Source organism: Chiloscyllium plagiosum, chromosome 3, assembly GCF_004010195.1.
Source record: "Chiloscyllium plagiosum isolate BGI_BamShark_2017 chromosome 3, ASM401019v2, whole genome shotgun sequence".
NCBI classification, from domain to species: Eukaryota; Metazoa; Chordata; class Chondrichthyes; order Orectolobiformes; family Hemiscylliidae; genus Chiloscyllium; species Chiloscyllium plagiosum.
In genome coordinates, this window is record NC_057712.1 from 63,084,381 (window position 1) to 63,106,492 (window position 22,112).

At 42.3% G+C, this 22,112-nt stretch overlaps 1 protein-coding gene across 2 annotated transcripts in view; it reads left to right on the forward strand.

Annotated features, from left to right (window-relative positions):
• LOC122548642 (adhesion G-protein coupled receptor F1-like) overlaps positions 1–22,112 on the forward strand; it is a 77,318-nt gene that overhangs the window by 52,300 nt on the left and 2,906 nt on the right. The window contains exons 10-14 of one of the 2 annotated variants that reach the window (XM_043687476.1): positions 1,838–2,005; positions 10,401–11,756; positions 19,376–19,417; positions 19,506–19,562; positions 21,367–21,433. In XM_043687476.1, the coding sequence (XP_043543411.1) occupies positions 1,838–2,005; positions 10,401–11,756; positions 19,376–19,417; positions 19,506–19,562; positions 21,367–21,433 (1,690 nt within the window). The remainder of the gene's footprint in view (positions 1–1,837; positions 2,006–10,400; positions 11,757–19,375; positions 19,418–19,505; positions 19,563–21,366; positions 21,434–22,112) is intronic. The other variant, XM_043687477.1, reaches the window with a different exon arrangement.

A 22,112-nucleotide genomic window follows, 5' to 3' on the forward strand; every position in this document is an offset into this window, starting at 1 on the left:
GGTGGGGGGAGGGGAAATGAGGAAGCTGGAGAAATCTGCATTCATCCCTTGTGGTTGGAGGGTTCCTAGGCAGAAGATGAGGCGCTCTTCCTCCAGGCGTCGTGTTGCCATGGTCTGGCGATGGAGGAGGCCAAGGACCTGCATGTCCTTGGCAGAGTGAGAGGGGGAGTTAAAGTGTTCAGCCACGGGGCAGGGAGAGCCTTTTTCCAAGAATGGTGACGGAGAGCACAAGGGGGCATATCTTTAAATTGAGGGGAGATAGATATAGGACAGATGTCAGAGGTAGTTTCTTTACTCAAAGAGTAGTAAGGGTATCGAATGTTTTGCCTGCAACATTAGTAGATTCGCCAACTTTAAGTATATTTAAGTCGTCATTGGACAACCATATGGACGTACATGGAATAGTGTAGGTCAGATGGGCTTCAGATTGGTATGACAGGTTGGCGCCACATCGAGGGCCGAAGGGCCTGTACTGCACTGTAATGTTCTATGTTCTATGTTCTATATACACATAGGGAAGGATAGCAGAGACAAGACAGAAAGAGAGGGAGGGAACAAAAATTGGAAGAGAGAGAGTAATACAAAATGAAAGAGAAGGTAAAACTGAAAAACAGAGACAACATCCTGTGGAATTGACAGGTGGGTTGATTTGGGTTGATTAAACATTTGGTTACGTTCTTTTTTGCAGAAGTTTCTTATTAATGGTGAAGACTTTAATTGATCCAGGTGAAGACTTGTTACAAGTTGACTACTGCAAGGATTGGTGTTATTCCTGTTAATTTTAAACTAATTTAGTAATTAGGGTAAAGGCTTTGGGAAACTTGTCACCATTTGAGAACGGGACAAAGACATATGTAAACGTTAACAGCATGAATGTTAAGAAAAGAACAACGTAATCAGATCAGATGCAATAGTGAAGTGAATAGTATTTGACAGGTGATACTAAGTTCCAATAAATACAATGTTTGCATTATATGACACTAATACAAAGCAGATGTATACTGTGTGTTCTAAGTATGATAAGAATATGCATTGTCATAAGTGAGCATGATGCAGCAAATCCTTAAAACGAACAAATAGAGTATTGAAATTGAATGATCTGATGAAAACTAAAGATCAGTAAACTAGCCCTTATACAATGCTTTTATCATGGTCTTGTCAACAATATTATGTCCAGATTTATATTATGATATGTGATAGTAATGGAATTTTCTTGAACATTACAAATATTTCTACTTCACAGTTTAGCTAAAGTGTTTACTTTGTTTTTTGACTTTTATACTGTTGTCTTTATACAAGAAGTATATATTTCAGGGAGATTGAATGGAATAATTAGAATAATGAGTTACTAGTCTATGACTGTTCAAATCCAGGCACATCCTCAAATCAAAGTAAAATGAAATCAAATCTCAGGGCTTTTCTTTCCTTTTGCAAAAGGTTTCGGTCTTTGGAGCAAGTTGTCTGCATGTAGCGTGAATGTAGATTTATTGTGGTATTTGAAGGCTGAACTCTTTCCTTTGCCTGATATTACAGCACATAAAAGAGAAACTGAATACTGGATGATACAAAGTCACTGAGTTCCCCTCACTTTTTCAATGGCATTTGCAGGTCAGAAAGGAATTTCCCTGACATTTTCCTCGAAATTGACTTGGGGTGTTCAAAAGGTTTTTCTCTTTTTGCCAATCTAATAATTTATTTGATGATTGGTAGAATGGGAATGGAGGGTGAACAGGTAACATCATGTTACACAATGACTATGTGAAATATTTACCTGTTTGTTTTTTCCAGTCTGTCAAGTTGCTGTGTGCTCACATTTACTTTTACTTTTACTTCTTAGGTGACAAAAGGCTCAAATTTAGAAGACATTTTTTCCAGTCTTCTTCGGAATTTATCCATTGCTGTTACTGAGGTCAACGTAAACACTGCTGGAAATATCCAAGCTGTGGTTGACATATTGACAAGTATTTCAAATCTAGGTGTCAATGTTACGGAAACAGACATGACGGTAAGAATCAGAATCTTCCAGAAAAGATCTTGGACTTAATGTAGCACTTTTAGTCATTGTGCCCTTTTTTGTATGAAAATGTAATTGTTACATATTTTGACTTGTAATACATAGAGTGAGAGGAATGTCTTTTCCTTTTGATTCACAATGAAGAGAGGCTGTGAAGACACATTTTAGTAATGCAATGGAGTTTCAATTTTCAATGTGCAACTTTGATTGAAAATGAGTTTTCTTTGGCTTGCCAACATTCATCACTGCAGATTCGAGCTTCTCTTCAAAACCTTCACACAGTTTGTTTGAAAACTAACTATAAGATCTAAAAATGATCTATATTGCTGTAACGGAATTTTGTTCTCCAGAATGATTAAACTAAGAACATCTGAGTACATAAGATCCAGTTCAGTCAGGAACATTTCAATCTCAGCAACGTTAATCCTGGCAAATTTGAAGCATCTTCCTAAACCATGATGGCAGGTTCTCAAGTTGTCATGTATTCTATAGGCGGCACGGTGGCACAGTGGTTAGCACTGCTGCCTCACAGCGCCAGAGGCCTGGGTTCAATTCCCGACTCAGGCGACTGACTGTGTGGAGTTTGCACATTCTCCCCGTGTCTGCGTGGGTTTCCTCCGGGTGCTCTGGTTTCCTCCCACAGTCCAAAGATGTGCAGGTTAGGTGAATTGGCCACGCTAAATTGCCCGTAGTGTTAGGTAAAGGGGTAAATGTAGGGGAATGGGTGGGTTACGCTTCGGCGAGTCGGTGTGGACTTGTTGGGCCGAAGGGCCTGTTTCCACACTGTAAGCAATCTAATCTAATCTATTATACAATGTAGAACCAGGGAAAAGACTTTGGACCTGATACAGAAAGTAGCTAGCAGAGAATTGGGCTGCAATATTCGTACATTGCATGATGACAGGAAAAATTGACCCAATTGGTACTTCTTTCTTTAGAGTAGGCTGAGAGCTGACCTCATTAAGCTATTTCAAATAACAAAAGATACTGTAAATATAGAGAACCTGTTGGGGAGATCAAAAATTGGGTAATCATATAAGATAATAATTAAATGATTTGAGCTTTAATTGATCATGTTGGGCTCAGTATCAGTAACAAAATCAACAAACAGTTAATTGAAGCTTAGTTTTCAGCTAAATTGATGAGCTATGTTGTCCATGAAATAATTGAGTGGAATCTTCCAGATCTGCCAGGAGGGGAGGAGGAACTTAAAGGAAAGCTAAAATTCATAATCTTGTTAGTTGGTTCAAGTTTATCTATTAAACTAGATGGAAGTTTTAGCCAGGTCAGCCTTATCCAAATGTGATTTTTGCAATTGTTTTGTATTGATGAGTATGACATAAATACTCATTAACCATAGCTTGCTGTGGCTTTAAATTCATAAGTACAATCTTATCAGTCAAAAGCAAGAAAAATTCATCTACACAAACCTGGCCATGTATATGAGGCATTTGTCTATGGGGGATAGACTTCCTCCTGGTTGCGATGGTGAGGATACACTGTTTCATGAGACTTCTTCGCTAGCTGGACCCTTCACAACATTGTCTTTCAAGGTCTTCCTTTAGTTGTAAGATTATTGTATATGAATTGCAGGCTGCCCAAACACTCGCACATGAAATACCTCACAGCTATTCTTGTGAGGCCTTTCTATACTCCAAGGATTATCATGTAAGAATTGAAGCCTATCTGGGAAAACTAGCATTTCCAAGTGCGGCAGTTGCTGGCCTGCAATTCAAGGAGTTGGTGATGAGTTGCTGCAGTGCACCTAACTTGTGCATGAGTTCATAGAACATAGAACATTACAGCACAGTACAGACCCTTCAGCCCTTGATGTTGTGCTGACCTGTGGAACCAATCTAAAGCCCATCTAACCATTCTCATCCATACGCCTATCCAATGACCATATAAATGCCCTTAGAGTTGGTGAGTCTACTACTGTTGCAGGCAGTGGGTTCCATGCGTCTGCTACTCTCTGAGTAAATAAACAACCTCTGACATCCGTCCTATATCTATCACCCCTGAATTTAAAGCTATGTCCCCTCATGCTAGCCATTGCCATCTGAGGAAAAAGGCTCTCACTGTCCACCCTATCTAACCTTCTGATTATCTTATATGTTTCAATTAAGTCACCTCTCAACCTTCTCTCTAATGAAAACAGCCTCAAATCCCTTAGGCTCTCCTCATAAGACCTCCCTCCATGCTGGGCAACATCCTAGTAAATCTCCTCTGAACCGTTTCAAAAGCTTTCACATCATTCCTATAATGCGGTGAACAGAACTGTATGCAGTACTCCAAATATGGCTGCACCAGAGTTTTGTACAGCTGCAACATAATCTCATAGTTCTGAAACACAACCCCTCTACCAATAAAAGCTAACACACCGTATGCCTATCAACCTGGGTGACAACTTTCAAGGATCTATGTACCTGGACACTGAGATCTCTCTGCTCATCTAGACTACCAAGAATCTTACCATTAGCCCAGTTGTTTCCAAAGTGAATCACCTCACATGTTTCCGCATTAAACTCCATTTGCCACCTCTCAGCCCAGCTCTGCAGCTTGTCTATGTCTCTCTGTAACCTACAACATCCTTCTCACTACCCACAACTCTACCAACCTTAGTGTCATCTGCAAATTTACTAACCCAACCTTTTATGCCCTCATCCAGGTCATTTATAAAAATGACAAGCAACAGTGGACCCAAAACAGATCCTTGCAGTATCTCACTAGTAACTGAACTCCAGGATGAATATTTCCCATTAACCATTACCCTCTGTCTTCTTCCAGTGAGCCAATTTCTGGCCCAAACCGCTAAATCACCCTCAATCCCACGCCTCCGTATTTTGTGCAATAGCCTAGCGTGGGGCACTTTATCAAATGCCTTACTGAAATCCATATACACCACATCAACTGCTTTACCCTAATTCACCAGTTTGGACACCTTCTCAAACAACTCAATAAGGTTTGTGAGGCATGACCTACCCTTCACAAAATTGTGCTGACTATCCCAATCAACTTTTTCCTTTCTAGATAATTATAAATCCTATCTCTTATAACCCTTTCTAACACTTTATCCACAACTGAAGTAAAACTCGAAGGTCTATAATTTTCAAGATTGTTCCTACTCCCCTTCTTGAACAAGGGAGTAACATTTGCTAATCTCCAGTCCTCTGGCACTATTCCTGTTGACAATGAGGACATAAAGATCAAAGCCAAAGGCTCTGCAATCTCCTCCAGGGCTTCCCAGAGAATCCTAGGAGAAATCCCATCCGGCCAAGGGGACTTATCTATTTTTACTTTCCAGAATTGCTAATACCTCCTTCTAATGCAACTCAATCCCATCTAGTCTAGCAGCCTGTATCCCAGTATTCTCCTCGACTACATTGTCTTTGTGAATACGAATGAAAAATATTCATTTAGCACTTCCACTCTGACTCTGACTCTGACTCCACACACAACTTCCTACTACAATGCCTGATTGGGCCTACGCTTACTCAAGTCATTCTTTTATTTCTGATATATCTAGAGAAAGCCTGAGGGTTTTCCTTGATCCTATCCACCAACAACTTCTCATATCCTCTCCTGGCTATTCCTAGCTCTCTCTCTAACTCTTTCCTGGCTAACTGGTAACTCTCAAGCACCCTGACTGAGCCATCACATCTCATCCTAACATAAGCCGCCTTCTTCCTCTTAACAAGAAATTCAGCTTCCTTAGTAAACCATGGTTCCTGCTCTTGATAACTTCCTCCCTACCTGACAGGTACATACGTATAAGGAAATGCAGTAGCTGATCCTTGAATAAGCTCCACATTTCAAGTGTGTTCATCCCCTGCAGTTTCGTTCCCCATCCTATGTATCCTAAATCTTGCCTAATCACATCATAATTGCCTTTCCCCCAGCTATATCTTTTGCCCTGTGGTATATACCTATTCCTTTCAATCGCAAAAGTAAACATTACAAGATTATGGTCACTATCACCAAAGTGCTCACCTACCTCCAAATATAACACCTGTCTGAGTTCATTACCCAGTACCAAATCTAATGTGACCTCCTCCCTTGTTGGCCTGTCTACATACTGTGTCAGGAAATCCTCCTGCACGCATTTGACAAAAACTGACCCATATAAAATAGTTGAACTATAGTATTCCCAGTCAATATTTGGAAAGTTAAAATCCCCCATAATAACTACCCTGTCACTCTCGCTTCTATCAAGGATCATCTTTGCTCTCCTATCCTCCACATTTCTGGATCTATTTGGTGGCCTACAGAAAACTCACAACAGGGTAACCTCTCCTTTCCTGTTTCTAAACTCAGCCCATATTACCTCAGTAGATGAGTCCTCAAATTTCTTTCTGCAAACGTAATACTGTCCCTGACTAACAGTGCCACACCACCCCATCTTTTACCATTATCTCTGTTATTCCTGAAACATCTAAATCGTTGAACCTGCAATAACCATTTCTGTCCCTGCTCTACCCATGTCTCTGAAATGGCCACAAGATCGAAATCCCAGGTATCAACCCATGCTGCAAGTTCACCCACCTTATTCTGGATGCTCTTGGTATTGAAGTGTTTTAAAAAATTCTCAAGGTCAGGTTCGTAGGAGAGTAGTCTGACACAGAACAAACGACCAAGAGGCGAGTCTGCTAGAATAATGGGCATTTTATTCCCCGCAGCGTCGCCACAACGGGTCTGGCTTATACTCACTCTACATGTTACCAAAACTGGGAGCCGTCAGTTCTCGTAGAGCGGTTGCCAACAACCCACGCTCGGCGGTTAAACGTAACCCCGGAGCAGACTCACCGAACTGGAGACTTTTCCAGCTGATATACTCTTTTCCAGATATAAACATTCATGTGAACAGCAGAGCAAGGCTAAAAAACACATTCTATTCTGGTTACATACAGATAAGAAGATTCACACGGGACTAAGCAACACCTCCATTCCGGTTAGATTCACACATGTATTGGGACATAATTTTTAACCGTTTCACCACATTCCACTGCTTGGAATTTTACACCACATGAAGTAGACACACTTCAAATCAACCTCTTGCTTGCTGGTGCTTTTTTACGATCTTGAAATCTTAGTTCCGACTTCATTACTCTCAATCTCCCGTATGCTTGAACTATAATTTAGTTCCCATCCCCCTGCTGAATTAGTTTAAACCCACCCAAACAGCATTAGCAAATTCCCCCCCAGGATATTGGTACCCCGCTGGTTCAGATGAAGACCATCCTGTTTGTAGAGGTCCCACCTACCCCAGAAAGAGCCCCAATTATCCAGGAATCCAAAACTCTCCCTCCTGCAACATCCCTGCAGCCATGTGTTCAACTCCTCTCTCTCCCTATTCCTCACCTCGTTAGCACATGGCACGGGCAACAAACCAGAGACAACAACTCTGTTCATTCTAGCTTGAAGCTTCCACCCGAGCTCCCTGAATTTCTGCTTTAAATCCCCATCTCTTTTCCTACCTATGTCATTGTGCCTATGTGGAATACAACTTGGGGCTCCTCCCCCTTCCCCTCAATGATCCCAAAAACATGATCTGAGACACCACGAACCCTGGCACCTGGGAGGCAACACACCAACCGTGAGTCTCTCTCATTTCCACAGAACCTCCTGTCTGTCCCTCTAACTATGGAGTCCCCAATGACTAGTGGTCTGCTCCTCTTCCAATTATGAGCAACAGGGACAGAATCTGCTCCAGAGACCTGTGCCCCATTGCTTACCCCTGGTAAGTCATCACCCTCCCCAATAATATCCTAAACAGTACACTTGTTGTTGAGGGGAATGGCCATGGGGTTCCCTGCACTGCCTGCCGGTTCCCTTTCCACCCCCTACCCAAATATAAAGCCTCACTTACTTAGCAGTCCCGTGTCCGCTCCTGCTCAGTGTACACTCCGCTTTTGTATCTTTTAAAATTTACCTTCCTGTCAGTCCTCTGGTCTTTGCTGTTGCTCCTCCCACACCAACTGCCACTGGAAAAATGAAGAACACTGAACTCCCGAGAAAAGCTTTTATATCTCTTAAAATCTCTTCAAGTTCCTGCATATCTCAAATGTCCCAATGTATATGACATGAAACAGAAAACGAAAAGCACATTGCGATATTACTCAGTTAAGGACAACAGGCAGAAATAAAATATTCACCACAGACTAAAGGCTTCTGTGCTATAATCTCTTTTAACATTGATATCCTAACCAAGTTGAAATAATGTATTCAAGTCAGAGCTGAAGGGCAACTTGCATATAGGTCATCATTTTCCCACCGTGGACATCCTGCTGATATCTGCAAGACATAAAGTGAAAAAAGGCATTGTAGTTTTCGGTTAGATATAGTGAGCATTGAATGACACTGTCAATGGGATAATATGAGAGTTACTGTGGAATAATGAATGCTGCTTACTCAGTTACATAGAGCCATCGAGACTAGGATTAGGGGGCTATTTCACTATTTGGGCCTGCTGTGCCATTCGGTATGATCATAACTGGTGATAAACTTGGCACCCTGCTCCTGCTTTCGACCCCTACCCTTTGATCCCTTTAAACCTGAGGATTATATCTAACTCCTTCTAAAAACATTCTATGTTATGGCTTCAACCATAACTTGCTATAGTCAATAATTCCACAACTTCACTTTTCATTCTTTGGGTGAAGAAATTTCTCCTCCTCTCAGCCGTAAATTGCTCACCATGCATCCTTAGATTCCTGGCCTGGATTCTTCACTCAATGGGAATATCCTTCCTGAGCATACCATGTCTAGTTCTGTTAGAATTTTATAAGTTTCTGTGAGATTCCTCACCTCCAACTCCACTTGTTCGTGTAAGCTCTAGTGAATAAAGTACTAACCAGTCCAGTTTCTCTTCAGCTGTCAATCCTGCCATCCCAGCAATCAGTCTGGTGAATCTTTGTTCCCCCAGAGCCAGAATGTCCTTCTTAAGATAATGAGACCAAAACTGCACACAATGTTCCAGGCGTAGTCCTGCCAAAGGCCTGTGCAATTGCTACAAGTCATCCCTGCTCCTTTCTCAGATAATCCACCTTCTTGCTTTTACTCACAAACTGGATAACCTTACATTTATCCACATTATGCTTCATCTGCCATATATTTGTCCACAAACTCAATTTGTCCAAATCACGCTGATGACAAGTCGTGGATGTCTCAGCATCCCCGCAGGATTGATCTCCGCCCTCTCCTGCAAGGGGCAAGATTTTCTCCTTATAGGAGGTGAAGAACCTGATGTCAGGCCCTCCACCATCTGTCCTTGCTCTTTGTGCTCTCTTGTGAGCTCTCTTCACCTGAAATAAGAGAAAAGGAAGGGTTGAATGAAGTAAAAATGGATGGCATATCTGTTAGTCCTAATGCAGGTGGAGGAAGGTTCGTGAGATGGCCGGAATGGTTGAGTAGGGCACAAGGGCAAGAGATTGAGTTAGGAACAAGATGGAGTGGAATAAAAAGGTAACGGAGAGAGTGAACATGAGGTAGCAGAGAAAAGATTGTGGCATTTACCCTGACGGAGTGTGGAAGATCATTGACCTTTTTGTCTCACCACTGGCTGTTTCCCCATGTTGGGGAGACGGGACTGATCCAGGTGATTACCTCAGAAACCACTGCCAGGATGCGATGACATGGCCTCCTCTGCCAATTCCAGGAAAGAGGAGACCTGTCCACTAGGACCTCCATGTCTCTATTGGTGAATCATGGTGTCACCATGCCCATAGTTTTGGTTTCATTGCCATTGCCATTAAGGAGGCTTTGGAGTGCCATTGCTTGTTCAATTGTATAGTAGTCCGTTTACTGTGGTGTGGATAGTAGGGATGCTGGTCTTCCAGCAGATACCTGGAAAGTAGTGAGTTGATCCTGGAACAACATGTGGGACTGAAATCAGATGTGAGGAGCTCCACAGGGGCAGAGTCAGTCATTAACGGGGTAAGATGCAGTAATAGATCTTGTGGGGAGAAGCCCTTTCGAAAACTCAATACAGCTTATGCTTCACCACATAAAGAAAGATTCTCCATCCCACACAGCTATGGAGGCTTAGTCATTGAGTATGTTCAAGGTAGAGTTTCATACCATTTTGGGTGTTAAGGAAATTACAGAATACAGGGATGATGTAGGAAAGTGGAGTTGAAGAAGATGAAGCATGGAAGGTTCAAAGCGAAGCTGTCCAGTTTTGACTTTATTGGTTCTGTTGGGTTTTTTTGGCTTTATTTGAGAGGCATAAAATTGCATGGAACAACTGCTCCTTCTCTGCACGCCAGTTTTGTCTGTTCATAGGTTCAAGTGTGAACCTTTCATCCATTTTCTGAGGCCAAAAATAAATTGATTTTCTGTGATTGTGAAATTGGATATTTAATTAATAACACTTTTTTTGAATTTTCAGCATTTCTTGAAAACAGTAAGCGAAGTTCTCTCTTCTCAATCAATAGAAGCTTGGAGGAATATTACAGCTGTAAATGGCCACAGCGCTAGTTCCCAATTATTAAAGTCAGTGGAAAATTTTAATATACACTTCAGAATGCAGAATGACACATTTATCAAGACAGAAATAAACCTTGTCTTCAAAGCCTATAGAAATCGCAGACGGTTTATTGATGAAACCTTTCATAATATCTCTGCAGAATATTCCAATTTAAGTGCGAATGTATTCATTTCCTCAGACGAGTTTAAAGATAAGCCAAATGCCACAGTCATTATTGTTGCGTATCCAGTATGGATTGATATTTTACCCAATACCACAACTTTTGATGGAAATTTTTTGATTAATAGTCTCGTCCTGACATTAAACATTAGTAAACCTATTAACGTCAAGATGACCTTCTCACCAAGAAATCGCACACTAGATTTCAACACTGCAGTGTGTGGCTTTTGGGATTTTACAGGCAGGGGTGCATGGAATGATACTGGCTGTAAGTCTGAAATCAACGAAGAAAATATAACATGTCACTGTGACCATTTCACATCCTTTTCAATTTTAATGTCCCCTGATACCAAAGACAGCCCTGCTTTGAATTATATCACCAGTATCGGAGTTGCCATCTCAATCGGAAGTTTACTAATCACTATTATTATAGAAGCCATAGTGTGGAAGCATGTGACCAAAAATAAAACCTCATACATTCGCCATGTTGGAATTCTGAATATTGCAGTAAATCTGCTGGTCGCTGACGTATGGTTCATTGTGGCTTCAGCTGTAGAACCAGGAACACGGGCTTGCACAGCTGCTACTTTCTTCATTCATTTTTTCTATCTTGCCTTATTCTTCTGGATGTTAACCCTGGGCCTGCTGCTTGCCTATCGTTTACTATTCCCTTTCCATGATCTCAGCAGATCAGTTATGATGGGAATATCATTTGCCGTTGGTTACCTGCCTCCATTGATAATCTCGATCATCACAATCGGAGTTACCTTTCCAAGAAACAGTTACACCAGAGAAGGTGCCTGCTGGCTCGGCTGGGAGACCGAATACCCTCTGCTTGCATTTGTTATACCTGCATTGGTTATAATCGCAATCAATGTCATCATTTTGTTTATAGTCATTTTTAAGTTGCTGCGACCAACAATTGGGGATAGATCCAGAGCCAATAATCAGGAGAGAGAAATGTTCAAACGGATCGTGAGAAGTGTTGCTGTGCTAACCCCAATCCTTGGACTCACCTGGGCATTTGGAATACCAACCTTTCAACAAGGTTCCCCTGTTGCTTTCCATTATATATTTACAATTCTCAATGCTTTTCAGGTATGTGTCAATTATGTTTTATAACTTTTGACTTCCAGCTGTTTGGTTAACTCATTTGTGCACAGGAATTCAGATTAAGCAACATTCAACAACTAAACATGCTCCATAGGTTCATTACTTTCTGTGTCATTCCTTAAGATGTAATTTTATAGCTAACTGAATGAAAGCAAAGTCCAGTATAAGATCAGCCCATAATATCATATAAAGCATTAATCAACAAAAGAAACTTACATAGGTTTATAAATTCTTGTGTTACCACTTAACATACAAATCTGGAAATAAGAAAAGTCTAGCATCAACTCAGCCCAATTCAGCGAGCATAGCAGAAATGTTAGTTTTCTTGACAATTATTCTCGATGATCAATAGATGAGCTGGAGTATCACTATTTGATATGAGATTTAACTGTACAGCATCTTTCGCATTGTGAGAACAACTCTAAGTGCTTATAAATTAATGTTTAAAGTGTAATTATTGCAAAATGGGCAAAAGCTTTATTCTAATCTTCCATAGATCTCTTTTGAGGCTGCATTTTTTAAACTTTTAATACGAGACTGCATTTATAAAACTTGGGAAGATTTGGTTTGTGTGTTATGGGTGATAAAATCTTGATCTTTTGGTGTGCATAATTTTATCACAGTTAGATCAGAGGAAGTCTTTGTTTACTGAGTAAAACTTCCATGCTGCATAAAGGACATTGATGAATGCACCTATGTCTGATTTAACCAAATGGGGCTAAGAGTCAAACAACTAAGTTGCTGCAGACAACTGGTTCAATAATTATAATATAATGGTGAATGTGCTATCTTGGATTTGAGTAGCTTTTGGGAATTTTGGGCTCAGGAAATCAACTGCTAAAAACAGATACAGAGGATGGGATAGTCATCAGCACGACTTGTGGGAAAGGAGAAACAAAGTGCTTCCTTTGAACCCCTCCTGCCTGTCACCTTCAGATCCTCTCCTCCTCATTATTTCCTAATAAACTTACCACCACAGCAAAATGTTTATTATCTTGCACTCTACTGACCAGTATTCTGAAATTCTGGGATACTAAGTGGGCGGCACGGTGGCATAGTGGTTAGCACTGCTGCCTCGCAGCGCCAGAGACCCGGGTTCAATTCCTGCCTCAGGCGACTGACTGTGTGGAGTTTGCACGTTCTCCCCGTGTCTGCATGGGTTTCCTCTGGGTGCTCCGGTTTCCTCCCACAGTCCAAAGATGTGCAGGTCAGGTAAATTGGCCATGTTAAATTGCCTGTAGTGTTAGGTAAGGGGTAAATGTAGGGGTATGGGTGGATTGCGCTTCGGCGGGGCGATGTGGACTTGTTGGGCCGAAGGGCCTGTTTCCACACTGTAAGTAATCTAATCTAATCTAAACCTCTCATGTCTCAGAAATTGTTTCCCATCAGACCCTCTTTTAAGATATTTCAAATCAACCTGTAGAGAGATGTTAATACACCCCTCTGGAGTAGATAAAACTTGAATCCAGACCTTCTGGTGCAAGACAGGGTCACTACTACTGCAGTGCAAGAGAATTGTATTGAATTGAATTTAATTCATTGTCACGTGTACCGAGGCACAGTGAAATGCTTTGTGTTGTGAGCAATGCAGACAGACCACAGAGTTAAATAGCAAAGATATGTAAATAATAGGTAAACAGCGGCAAAAACAAAAACACAGGTACAGGCGAATGTTAAGAGTTTGTGAGTCCATTCAGTATTCTAACAGCAGTAGGGTAGAAACTGTTACGAAACCAGCTGGTGCGTGTGTTCAGGCTTCTGTACTTCTCCCCAATGGTAGGGGTTGTAGCAAAACATTGCCAGGGTGGGATGGGTCTTTAAGAATACTGACGGCCTTTGCTTGACAGCGGGCCTTGTAGATGGATTCTGTAGATGGGAGGTTGACCTTTGTGATTGTCCGGGCCAAGTTCACCACTCTCTGGAACCGTCTCCCATCTTGAATGGTACAGTTGCCATACCGGGTAGTGATACATCCAGACAGAATGCCCTCGATGGCGCACCTATAAAAGTTGGCAAGGGCATTCGCCATCATGCCAAATTTCCTCAGCTGCCTGAGAAAGAAGAGACGTTGTTGGGCCTTTGTAACCAGTGCGTCCACATGAAGAGTTCAAGAAAGCTTGTTGTGGATGACCACTCCCAGGAGCTTGACACTCTCCACTCCTTCCACCTCTGTGCTGTTAATGTGTAGAGGGGCATGAGTAACATCCCACCGAAAGTCAACAATGAGTTCCTTGGTTTTGCTGGATTTGAGAGCTATGTTGTTCTCAGTGCACCATTTTTCCAGGTCTTCCACCTCCTGTAGTCTTTTTCATTGCCATCTGAGATGTCATCAGCGAACTTGTAAATGGCAACAGACTGGTATATGGCAATGCAGTCATGGGTATACAGTGAGTACAGTAGGGGGCTGAGTTCGCACTCCTGTGGGGGCTCCAGTGTTGAGTGTTAGTGAGGATGAAATATTGCCCCCAATCTTCACTGATTGTAGCCTGTGGGTCAGGAAACTGAGGATCCAGTTGCAGAGAGTGGGGCTTAGTCCAAGATCACTAAGTTTAGTAATCAGTCTCGAGGGGATAATAATGTTGAAGGCTGAACTGTAGTCAATGAGTAGGATTCTTATGTAGCTGTTCTTGGTGTCAAGATGTTCTAGGGAGGAGTGAAGGGCAAGTGATATAACATCTAACGTGATCCGATAGGCAAATTAGAGTGGGTCAAGAGTAGTGAGGATGCTGGAGTTGATTAATGCCATGACCAGCCTTTCAAAGCACTTCATGACCACTGAAGTTAGGCCCACTGGCCGGTAGTCATCGAGACATGCTGCATGAGTCTTGTTAGGCGCAGGGATGATGTTGGCCCTCTTGAAACAGACAAGGACAGTGGCATGCTGCAGGGAAAGGTTGAAGATGTCTGAGAAGACCTCTACCAGGTGATCTGCACATGCTCTGAGTGCATGGCCTGGTACTCCATCTGATCCTATTGCTTTCCTTGGATTCACATGAAGGAAAACTGATCTGACCTCTGACGCAGTGACTGTTGGATAGATTTGTTAGGACTTGTCGGAATAGGTGTTACCTCTCCACTGAAATTCTGCTCAATGTGAGCATAGAAGGTGTTGAGATGATCTGGGAGAGATATGTCATCATCTGCTATCTTGAAATGTTTCTTTTTATGAACCTGTGATGTCATTCAGTCCTTGCCATAGTCGCTTGGTATCTGTCTGGGTCTCTAGTTTGGATCGGTATTGGTCCTTGGCTATAGTAATTTTTAAAAGCATGCTATTAAGTTAAAGAGTGTAGAACGATTATAAGAAATAGGAAACCTAGATCTGCACTCAGGAGCTCTCAAGGAGTCAACCATCCATCAGACCCAATATTTTATAACTGCTTATAATTGTAAAAATACCCACCAGCAGCTTTTCCTCATTCGGTTTCAGCCTCCCACTGTTCTGAGGTACCAAGTTCCCTCACTTATCAGATTTACATGCACTCATAGATCTGATGAGATCTCAGTAATCACTTCAACATGTGATCAATGTGGAGCTTTCCCATAGGTAAAATACATGGAAACTTGCCTTGTATCTTAGGTAACAGGCATGTTTGATTAACTGTCACCTTCCATTCTTGGAGTATGAAGGATCACAAAGGTGTTTTTGCATCTCCAGACTTCATCCTTCTCACTGTCCTTAGCATCTTTCCTCCTAAGTATCTGCAGAGTCCCTCCTTCTTATTATCTCCAGACCCACAACTGACTATACCCAGACTGCCTACTCCTTACTATCTTCAGGTTACCCCATCCCACTCTTATCCCCAGTGTCTCACTATTTTTTATTCATGCATTTGGAAGTGGGTATCATTGACTAAGCCGTTTGTTACCTATCCCTAGTGGCTCGTGAGAAACTGATGGTGAGTGGCCTGCCTTCTTGGATCATTGAAGTTAATTTGTTTGGCATTTGAACACTGACTTCCTTCCAAAACGTTGTACCAGATCTGTGTGAATAGTAGAGCTTCTCATCAGGTGTAATAACATATTTTAACTTGCTTTGTCAAGAATTAACCCCTTATTAATCATACTGTATCATGACACTATGTTACTCTGTTTGATGGGGAGATTTCGCTGCAAGATTTCAAGTCTTTGACTTGCTCAAATGTATTTACATGATTAGTCCAGTTGCTTCTAGTCATTAGTAACCACCAAGATGTTGATAGTGGGGGAATGACTATGCCAATAAATGTGAAGAGGCAATTGTTCGATTTTCTTTTATTGGAGATGGTCAATGTCTTGCACTTGTCACCTGTCAGCCCTAAACTGGATGTGATCAGATCTTGTTGCATTTTGACATGGACTGGTTCAATATTGAGGAGTCATGGATAATACTGAATATTTAGCAATCATCAGCGACTGTCCTCACTTCTAACCTTATGATGAAGGGAAGGTCATGAATAAGGTAACTGAATATGGTTGGGCTTATGATACTACCCTGAGGAATTCCTGCAGTCCTGGAGCTGAGGTGACTGACCTCCAACACTGCAACCATCTTCCTTTGTATGAAATGTGTCTCAAAATACAGAGATTTCCTCCTGACTGTCATTGATCCAGTGTTGCCATGAGTCCTTGAAGCTACACTTGGTCAAATGTGGACTTAATATCAAGAAATGTGGCTCTCACTTTATTTCTGGAATTTACCTCACTGTCCATGTTTGAACTAAGTTAGTAATGAGGTCAGAAGCTGAGTGGCCTTGGAAGAACCAAAAATGAGCATCAGTGAACAGGTCATTGCTCTAGAAGTGTTATTTGATAGCATTGTTGATGAAACTTTCTACCTCTTCCCATTGGTCTAGAGTGGCCTCATGGGGCAGTAATTGGCTGGTCTGGATTTATTCTAATTTTGCATTTTTTTGTATGGGACAAACCTGGGCAATTGTACATATCATTCAATAGAGGTTAGTGTAGTAGCTGTACTAGAAAAGCTTAGCTAGTGTTGGAGCAGGTTCTGGAGCATGCATGTTCAGTACTACGTCTAGAATGTTGTCAGGACCTGTAGCCTTTGCTGTATCCAGTGCCTTCAGCTATTACTTAATATCATGTGAAATAAATTGGATAGACTGAAGACTGACAACTGTGACACTGGAAATATCTGAAGGAGGCCAGGATGGATCATCCACTTGGTAGTTCTTGCTGAAAATTGTTGCAAATGCTTCAGCCTTATCTTTTGCCCTGACGTATTGAGCTATCCCAGTTTTGACAGTGGGGAAAATTATAGAACCTTCTTCATCCTTGAATTGTTTAATTGTCCACCGCCGTTCACGACTAAATATGGCAGACTGCAGAGCTTGGGTCTGATCTATTGATTGATGAATTATTTATTCCGGTCAATGATCTGCTATTCATGCTGCTTGACATGCACAGCTTCCTGTAGTGTAGCTTCACCAGGTTAACACCTCATTTCTAGGTAAGCTGCTCCTGGTATGATTGCCTGCACCCTTTACTGATTAGCTTGCTGGCAGTAGTAAAATCGGGATATGCCAGGCCATGAGGTTACACATTGTAATGGAGTGCAGTTTTGTGACTGCCAATGGCCCATGGCTCCTCACAAATGCCCATTCTTGAGCTGTTCTAAATCTGTTTGATTTGGCAAGTTGATAATGTCTAATAACATGATGGAGAGTATCTTCAATGTGTAGGCAAAACCTTGTCTCCACAAGGGCTGTATGGTGGTCAGTCTTACTGACACTGTGATGGACAGATGCAGCTGTAGTAGACAGATTGGTGATGATGAGGGCAAGTATATTTTTTCCCTCGTGTTAATTCTCTGCCACAACCCCAGTCCAGCAGCTATATATTTTAACACTTAACCAGCTCGGTCAGTAATGGTGTTGCCAAGTCATTATTGCTGATCGATATTGAGGTCCCCTTACCAGAGTATATTCTGCACCATTACCACCCGTAGAGTGGTGTTCAAGATAAAACTGTATAGATTCATCAGCTGATGGCTGATGGTATATGGTGATCAACTGGAGGTTTCCTTGCCCTTCTTTGACCTGATGCCATGTGACTTCATAGGTTCAAAGATCAAAGTTCAGAACTCCCATGGCAAATCCATACTTCCTGTTGTACCACTATGTTACCACTGCTGATTGGTCTCTCCTGCCAATGGGACAGGACATAGCTAGGGATAGTGGTGATGGTTTTTGGGGCATTATATGAATCTGTGAGTATGATGATGTCAGGCGATTGATTGACTAATCTGTGAAATGGCTTTTCAAGTTTTAGCACAAACTACATATGTTGGTAAGAAGAAACACGTAGGGCTAATAGGGCTGAATCTGTCACTGTCATTTCCACAGTTGATGGCAAGTGATCTGTTTGGTTTCATTCCTTTTAAGTATATTCATGAGTTTGGTACAACTGAGTGGCTTTCAGAGGTCAACCACATTGCTGTAGGCCAGACCAGGAATGGACGACAGTTACCCCTTCCCTATCAGAAATTAGTGAACCAGGTGCGTTTATACAATAATCAACAATGGTTTCATGGTCAGAATGAGACTTCAATTAAGATTTCATCTCCGGGATTTTAAGATGAATGCTAAGAGCAAAATCTGGGTTGCTAGTCCAGTGACAACACCAATACTACATTCTCCAATCCATCCCATTTCCTTGTGATCTTTAGAGACTCTCCACCTCCCCAAATCCAGTTCTCTTTTCACTAATTCTGGACTCCCCTTTGAATGCTGTCCCTTCATATTCAGAATCTCACTCCCTGTGATATACAGCTCCCATCTTTCTTGTATCCTCTGGACCTTCCTCCATTCAATCTCCTGCTTCCTCTGTGTGATTTTCAAACCTCAGTCTGTTTGATCCTTTCCCTTGTGATCTCTGCAGTTTTCTCCACCCAACTCCAGTCCCCTTTCCCCTTGACACCACTGCATGATATCTGCAACCCCCTCCCCCAACACACTGTGACACTGGTGCCTGCTCTCCATTGTTGATCTTTGTTGCTCTTCTCTATGCAATCTCATGAGACCCTTCCCACATCTTCCAGAACCTAATTCTCCTCTTGCCATTTCTGGATTCCTTTCATGCAGTTTTCACTCTCTTCCCTTTGATTTCAGACCACATTACAAATTTCACACCTTATCCATTCTCCATACCCACCTCCTGCTAAATCAAGGAAATGTTGCTAGGAAAGCTTTCAGGAGATAATTCTTTCGGCATCAGTGATTATAATTACTAATACGTAAGAGGGCAGAATAGAAGGTATAGAAAGATTGCAGTGCAAGTTACAGAATGGGATAAGGCCACAAAAAGTCTGAAATCACAAATAAGAAAAGCAAAGCATCTTAACAACCTTCTGCAGTTAAAGGTAACAGATTTGGATTCATCAGTATGTTGGTTTAAAAGCAGCCACGCAACACATTTAACATTGTTCTTCAGACCAGAAATTTGCTCTGATAAGCATATTGTTTAAAAGAAACCTCTGCTTTTAGCTTCTATTTTAATCTGAATAAACTGTTGACAAATAATAATTGTTAATGTAATTATTACAAAAAAGTGTTTGCAATTAATTAAAAGATCTATTGGTTAACTGCTTCAGAATTATCTTTTTTTAGGGATTCTTCATTTTGGTCTTCGGGACATTCATGGATAATAAGGTGAGCCACAGATGCCATTTCCACCAGTTTTGTGATATTTCTGTTTTCACTTCACCTCATGGTATGCCTTCCTTTGCTGTTAACTTAGGTACGAGAAGCCTTGCTGAAGAAGATTTCAATGGGAGGATTTTCTTCCATAGCTAAGGTGAGGTTATGAAAAATAAGAATGACATCTCGCATTAGCATCAGAAAGAGAAAAGATTAGTTTAGATTCCCTACTTTATAGAATCAGGCCCTTTGGCCCAACAAGTCCACACCAACCCTCTGAAGAGTAACCCACCCAGACCCATTCCCCTACCCTATATTTACCCCTGACTTGGCAATTTAGCATGGCCAATTCACCTAACCTGCACATCTTTGGATTGTGGGAGGAAACCCACGCAGACACAGGGAGAATGTGCAAACTCCACACAAACAGTTGCCCAAGGCTGGAATCGAACCCAGGTCCCTGGGGCCGTGAGGCAGCAGTGCTAACCAGTGAGATACCGATCACTCTGTGCTTTTTAAAGTAACTGCTTAGTTTCCCTATAATTTCTTTGTTCTCCACAATAAATTATCCTGTCCGTCCACTCACTGTTCCACATTTGTGGATATCATAGAGTCACCAGAGGTTGGAATTAAACGTGATCACTGGCACTATGAGGCAGCAGTGCTAACCCCTGAGTTACAGTGCCACCTCCTAGACTACACCTCCTCCCACCCTACCTCCTTTAAAAGCACCATCCCTTATTCCCAATTCCTCTGTCTCCGCCTATCCCTTTTTCCCAATTCCTCTGTCTCCGCCTCAGACCAATTCCACCTCAGAAAATCCCAGATGGCCTCGTTCTTCCACAATCACAACTGCCCTTCCCACATGGTTGACAATGTCCTCCAGCGCATCTCCGCCACTTCACATACCACCGCCCTTGAACACCACCCCTCCCAATGCAAGAAGGACAGAACCCCCTAGTCCTCACCTTCCACCCCCGAACCTCCACATACAAGGCATCATCCTCCGCCACTTCCGCCACCTCCAAATGGATCCCATCACCATAGATATACTTCCCTCCCCACCCCTATCAGAGTTCCAAAAAGACTGACTCCCTTGTCAGGTCCACATACCCCACCAGCCCACACCCCACTCCTGGAACCTTTCCCTGCCACCCACACCACTCCCCCCACTTCCGTCAACGATCCTTCCACATCTGTCACCTGTACCTCTCCCAATGTCATCTACTGCATCCGTTGCATCCGGTGTGGTCTCCTCTACATTCGCGAGACAGAACGTCTTCTTGTGGATCATTTCAGAGAACATCTCTGGGACACCCACACCCACCAACCCAACCGCCCCGTGGCTGAACACTTCAACTCCCCCTCCCACTCCGTCAAGGACATGCCGCTCCTGGGCCTCCTCCACCACCAAGCTGTTATAACCTGATGCATGGAGGAGGAACGCCTTATATTCCGCCTTGGGACCCTGCAACCACACGGGATAAATGTGGAATTCACTAGCTTCCTCATTTCCCACCCAAAATTATCCCAGCCCCAAGCCTCCAATCTGGCACTGCCCTACGGACCTGTCCTTCACTCCCCCCTCTGATCTATCACCTTTTCCCTTCCTTCATTCACCTACCGCTTTCCCAGCTACCTCCCCACAACCCCACCCTCCCCATCCTATTTATCTCTAGGCCCCGACCCACAAGCCTCATTCCTGATGAAGGGCTTATGCCCAAAACATTGATTCTCTTGCTCCTCAGGTGCTTCCCGACCTGCTGTGCTTTTCCAGCCCACACTCTTGACTCACAGTGCCACCCCCAGGCTGCATACTGGTTATTTTGTGAGATATGCTCCCAGTGAGCACTGATCTTGATCAGAACACTACAGAGAAATGGGAGAACAGGAATAAAAATTAGAAGTGATTAAGCAAAGACTGCTGCATATATTCATACTGATAATTTTTTATTTTTCAGTTACCATCAAGTTCGTCTGGTGCAAAGCCTTCCTCAACACCTCATCATTCATTTCGTTCTAGAAAGAGTGAGTATAGCAATGAAATTAAACAAAAGTAGACCCAGTTCCATGATAAAAGTTATTCCAAAAATATTTTATCATATTAACTGTAATTTATTGGCTATGACTGAAGGGAAGAGTTTTGTTCTGTGATCAAATTGGACCTGAATTTTAATTGCCACAGCATTTCTAGTGGGAAACTGCATTTGAGTTCATTCTCTGCCCCCATGCACCAGAGGAAAGCCTGGTAGATTTGAATGGCCAAGCCTTATTTAAAACACTCACTTATTTCCTGAATGAGTGTCTGCTAGAAGCTGCCCTTGATGTTAAGTAGATGCAAGCTTGGTTATCAGAGCTGTCTTCTGGGAGTTCCTATGATCAAGAAGGATTAGAGGGTAATGATCACAAGTCTGTTGCACACCTACTTCTTCTGACCATTGCAAAGGAAAATTCAGACTCCTGGCTTTCAGGAGTGTCTCTGTCTTCATAAGTGTTTCTGCCCATAGTTGAAGAGCTGCTTTCACATCCTTGTTTCACTTGCCAAACACAGTCGGCCATCAGTATTATGGATGTGACAGTAAATCACTTTGCAGCGATTAATTAGGGCTTCTGCCTCATTTCAGCCAGTTTGTTTGCAAAATCAGAAATGATGAAGATCTGAGTGAGTAAATAACCTACTCTTTTCTAGCTGCTGGGTCAAACTGGG